The sequence below is a fragment of the Arachis ipaensis genome, chromosome B06 (genome assembly GCF_000816755.2).
Source record: "Arachis ipaensis cultivar K30076 chromosome B06, Araip1.1, whole genome shotgun sequence".
In the NCBI taxonomy this organism is placed as follows: domain Eukaryota; kingdom Viridiplantae; phylum Streptophyta; class Magnoliopsida; order Fabales; family Fabaceae; genus Arachis; species Arachis ipaensis.
In genome coordinates this window covers 809,102-814,725 of record NC_029790.2, presented here as the reverse complement: position 1 = coordinate 814,725, position 5,624 = coordinate 809,102, and the positions used below count along the sequence as shown (strand labels likewise).

At 36.7% G+C, this 5,624-nt stretch overlaps 1 protein-coding gene across 1 annotated transcript; it reads right to left on the bottom strand.

Moving 5' to 3' along the window:
* On the bottom strand, positions 1,670-5,624 carry LOC107645288 (protein ACCUMULATION AND REPLICATION OF CHLOROPLASTS 6, chloroplastic; the record flags this gene model as incomplete). The annotated part of the gene is given in 6 exon segments (XM_016349277.2): positions 1,670-2,106; positions 2,334-2,470; positions 2,648-3,599; positions 3,709-3,969; positions 4,286-4,510; positions 5,235-5,624. Coding segments are annotated over 6 exon segments (2,256 nt in total), but the record flags the coding sequence as incomplete, so codon positions are not given.

Sequence of the window (5,624 nt, the reverse complement as noted above, 5' to 3'; positions counted from 1 at the left end):
ATGGATAATTATATAAAATAATCTACACACTATTTAAGTGTGAAAAAATGGTTTTCAACTTAATAATATACTGAGAAACAAAATGAGTATACTTGTAATTAAATATCAGCCTTAGCTTCATGAGTAGTCTCTGGTGAAATATTATCAAGAAAAAAAAAAAACTGCTTTTTATAGGAGCTGATATTTACTAAAAGTACTATATAATAATTACTATATTAAAAAGAATATAAAACCTAAAATGTAGTACTAGATTGATCTTTTCATTAGCACACAATTAAACTTTTGAAATATTATTGTTGAAAAAGAGTTCAAAGGAGGATCTAATGAAAATGATAAGGGGAGCATCTAAACGTTTTTAGGGAGGTTACTTTCTTTTTCTCATTCTTTGTTGATTTGATAAAGTATAATTAAAGTTCCCATATATAGTCAACATTTTGGTACAATGAAAACTTCTCCACGAAATAAGAAAAACTTTAGTCCATAAATTAATAATTCAACCATGAATGCATCATCTCAAGTGAATAAATAATAATTTATTCCATATATATGTGATTATTAATTGTATTCCCATTTAATTTCTATCTTTCAGATTCATAGGAGTTACTGGTTAAGAAATTTATAACATTAATCATAATTGTACTCTTTTATTCTTACTAGTCCACAAATAAAATTATAGTGACAAATTTAAATAATAAATGATGCGTGTGTAGCAAGAAAAATATCTTGCTCGAATACTATATAGCATATAAAAATTTCTCCCTAAGATACCGTATCAACTTGGCACATTATTATCATACATTCATTGATACATAGGTCCCACTTTAATTGCTTTAATTTGCATGAGTTGCTATTGCTTGGCCTTTAAGCCTAAGAAGACTTTGAGATAGAGAACAACATGTAACAAAAGACGTAGTAGATACGAATAATATTTCACATTATCATAATGAAGCTTTTGGTACAACTATCATGCAATATCATAGCTGAAGAAAACCAATCAATTTGTTTCCTGGATTTTTTAAACGGATTAATTTGGTCTATAAATTTTATAATGATGGATCAAATTAATCTCTTTTATAAATTATGTTTTAACATTATTGTTGATGAAACGGTAGATTTTAGTGTTACGTCTTATAATATTAGTTATCATGCCACGTGTCATTAATACGACAGGTCATCAACAAATCTTTTTGTTACAGGTGGTATTGTCGGAACACGTTATTACTATACCATAAAGTATTGATAAATGATAATTATAAAATTCAAGGACCAAGTTAATTAACAGGTGAAAATTTAGAGACCAAAATAATTATAATTGTTATATCAAAGAAAAATAATACCTTTTAAAAATTAAGAAGAAAAGAGAGGAGAGAAGAGAGAAAAAATAAATGCAGCCATCTTATTATCACGTTTGTTAAAATTAAAACTCTTTATATTTGCCATATGAAATACCTAATTCACTCCGTGCACCTATTTATTTTTTTATTAAGAAAAGTAAATTAACTCATTTGTTAGATTAAGAAATCATACTGCACAGAATAAAATCAAACTTGAGGCAATAGTTATCACTTATTAAGTTATTATCACCTTTCGTTAAATTTAACCGATACCTGATATTTTGTTTGGACATGGCTTAGATCAAAGTCCAAATTACATGTTTAAAAAAACAAAATAAATAATAAAAAATTATTTATTTCTGCATGAAATTTTCAAACATTTTGCAGCTAATTGAACAATCTGATAGCACATAGATGGAGTATTTACAGGTTAACTACATTAAGAGTGCTCGAAAAGTGCAAACAATATTACAAAACATGACTATGACTCAAGAACAGCTCCTTCAACGATTTTCCAACCTGAATCTGAACAAGACATCACATATCTTGTTGTGTAGGTTTTGCTGCTTGAAGCATTGTGCTGCGGATGACTTACAGCATTGAGGTGGGTTGACTCTTTGAGAGTTGTCTCGACCACCGCACGCCGCCCATTCTGGGATATAGTCACGCTATCGATGCTGAGGTCCTCCAACGTGTAGTTATAGGACCAACCGCGCTCTGCAATCTCGGATGCCCGATCGGACCATATCTTCAACATCTCGTGATCAAGTACCTATAGCATATCTTAAATTCAGCAAAACTTGACATATATGAAGATGAAAATTAAGGAAATCACAGTAGAATTTCAAGTTGTCTAGGATAAAATCGCATTCATTAGTCTACAATGAGCTTCTTTTAAAGCACTTCCTCAAAATCACAAGATTTTCAGCATATTGGTCATGTTTTTGTAAAGTTGTGATTATCACCTCCATTTTCATAAGGACCAAATTAATTCTTTACCTCTGGCAATTTTTCGAGGCAGTGTTCGGGTCCAAAAGCTTGGGATTTGATGTTCTGCCAATTGCGAACCACAGCTTCAGCAACCCTTGCATCCATTTTCGGAAGTTGCTCTTCTAATTCTTCGCCTCCCGAGGAACCTGTGCAGATGAATATGTATTATACGCACCATGCAATAATTGCTAGAAGTTAACTATGAACTTCTGAAATCAAATTTCTGATCAGCAGTAACTGAATCATTCAGATGATAAGAAATTTCATGATGGAAATCTATTTGTAATTGTGATCCTAATTGCGGGTGTCTCTAAAGGTAATACCTATGTTGACAGTATCTGATGCCAGTGCCGAACCAGTTGTCTTGCGTATGGTGGGTGAGCCATGCCTAGCAGGTATAAACTTCAAGCCAACCACAGTCACGAGGCCAATCACAACGCCAGCACACATGATCTTCACAGTTGCATCTTTAATTTTGTCAGTAATTATCTCATCACCACTTATCTCAGAAGATTTTCTTGTTCCAGAAACCTCAATACCAGTCGAAGTATCTTGATCCGGTGAAATTAAAAGATTCTCACTTTCAGAAAGATTGAAATATTCCTTCCCGTCATTCTCTTGAGTTTTCACAATTTTATCTTCATAACCAACAGGAAACACCTTCTTCAATGCATTCATTGCACTATCCTTGACATGACCAATAACAGCAGTAGCCTCAGCTCCGATTTTCACTATGGCTGCTGCAGCAGCCAAGGGTGAATGCCCAACACTCTCCAGCCTCTCTAGATACCTGAGCACTGTAGGGTCATCATAGTAATCTCCAAGCTTGAATGTTATCTCTTTAGTATCTCTGAATCTCGGAAAAACTACTTCCATCAACCATGCCTCTAACAATCTGCAGAGTCCAGGAAGATCACTGTCTTCATCACCCTTGGCATTTTCCATTACAAATTCTACAATGGATGAATTTCTATATGGAGAGCTCTCACTGTCTAGTCCCAACCATGATCGACACTGATCTAGCTCCCCAACAAGCAATGCACAGAGGCCCCTTTCTAAAGCAAAATCAACCTCTCTCTTTGGAGCATTAATAGAGGCAGCATGTCTCATAGTTGTTACCTTTGTTTGTTGAAGTTGTTGGAATAAGTTATCCGCATCTTGGATAAGATGTGGCTTTTTACCTACAAAGGCTTGAGCAACGAGCGCAAGTGCCACCCCATACGCTTCAAAACTTTCAGCTGGTATATTACTTGGTGTGGCCACAAAAAGATCAACCTTCAAAGAATATTGAAGGTAAAAAGGAAACAAGATGAGGGGAAATTTTCAAAAATAAACCTGAAGAGAAAATTACAGAAAAATATGCAAAACGACAATGCAAGAATACCTGTTCAACTGCTGTCATATGTAAAAAAGCCTCATTCATGAAGTCCTCACGTGTGAAACCCCCAGCAATTGCTGCCGCACCACCTCCTCCAACAGCCCACAAAATGTTGCGGACACCCTGCAGACCTTCATCCCTTCGTGCTCGATGTTCTTCATCAAGGGGCAAGGATAGAAGTTCCAAAACACAACGTGGGGTTATCTCCTCCAGTGTCTCATCGATTTGTGCTTGTAAATCTGGTGCTAGGCTGCTTGCTCCTTCTTCCTACATAATCAAGTTCGCAGAGAGCACTTTGTATCAGAACTGTATTTTATATTGTGTCAAATTTTAAACCATCAATGTTTATACAAAACCTAATTGAACATTATAACAACTATACAGTGGCTTGCAATGTCATGATTAATCCTGTCACAGTGTCAAACCAAATTCCACACATCCCTATTGATATAATTAGAAGCATTGACTTAAAAAAAGTCAAATCATCCGAAACCAATATTCTTTGGAAAATGGCAAATTTTAAGATACAGCAATCGAGAAACAAAAAAACCATCATCCATAGCCATGGAACTATCATATTCACCTGCAAAAGTTTCAATGCCCTCTCAAGCATCTCACATGCAGTAATGAAATCCGGAGTGGTAAAGGCCATAGCATCCCTCGAGATGTCAACATAAGCGAGCGACATGGCCAACACGACATCTTGCTTAAATGACTTGGGCAATCTCTCTCTCAGCAAGCCCTGCCCAATCTGAAGCACCAACTCAGTCTCCCCAGCTTCCTGCAGCACGCAGAGAGCTCCAGGAACCTGCAAAAAACCCATCACTGCCTTCTTATGCAATTGAACAAATTAAGCCAAAAACAACATGGGGTCACCTATACATACACTCCACTTGTCAAACACATGTACTGTGATAAGGGGGAAACTTTTGACATATAATATTCAAAATTTTGTGCATTCCTTCCATATACATTGAACCATACTCCAATACTCCATCCATTGCACAACATTTATCCTTTCAATCTTTATGCATGTCAATAAAAACTTGCTTTGACAATATTAATAGCAAAACATGACCTTATTCTACCCCAAAAACAAAAATCCTGAATTGAAATTATAACCTCATTTATATACTCTATTTACACTCCATTAACAAGCACAATTAAAGTAAGAATTAAAAACATGAGTCTTTGCCGCTGGTATACTAACCCGACTGGAGGAACTATAACTGCTCTCAATACAGTTCTATATACATCCAAGGGCTCGAACTCGAGACAAAGGGGATAAGGATGAGCTTACCTACCACTTGAAAATCACTAATAGACTATGCAGCAAAAATTAAACTATTTCCCACTAGTTGAAGATGATCTCTAATGTTTTAATCTAGTGAATAAGAACTACCTGAACAGTTTAAAAATCGAAGTTGCATTAACAAACAAACAGCATTATCGAACTCTAAAGTCAAGTTAAGTCAAGTCATAAACTCCAAGTTTACGATTCAAGATTGGCTGAGCTTCAATTATAAAATGACCTTATCGAAAGGGACTTGAGTGAAAACGGTGGCGTCTTCATCTTCAACGAGTCCCTGGTTGTACTCCCTGCGGGAAGCAGGGTCAGCTAGGGTTTCACAAGCAGCTTGGAGAATCTGGCGGCGGCTGATTAACGCTTCGTTGCTGAACGCATACTGCGGTGGCTTCGAGAAACGCGCCTCGTACGCGCGTCGAATACCGTCGCCAAGGAAATGCGTTTCGGCGCCGAGGATTCTGTAGAAGTCGAGAGGAATCGAGACGAACCGCTGCTCAGGCGGAGAATCGTAGCGCGGAGGGCTGAGAGTAGCGGATGCGGCGGCGGCGGAGGAGTAGTGGTGGTCGGAGTCGCCGATGAATTGGAAGTCGGAGATGAGGCGCTCCGCCCATTTACT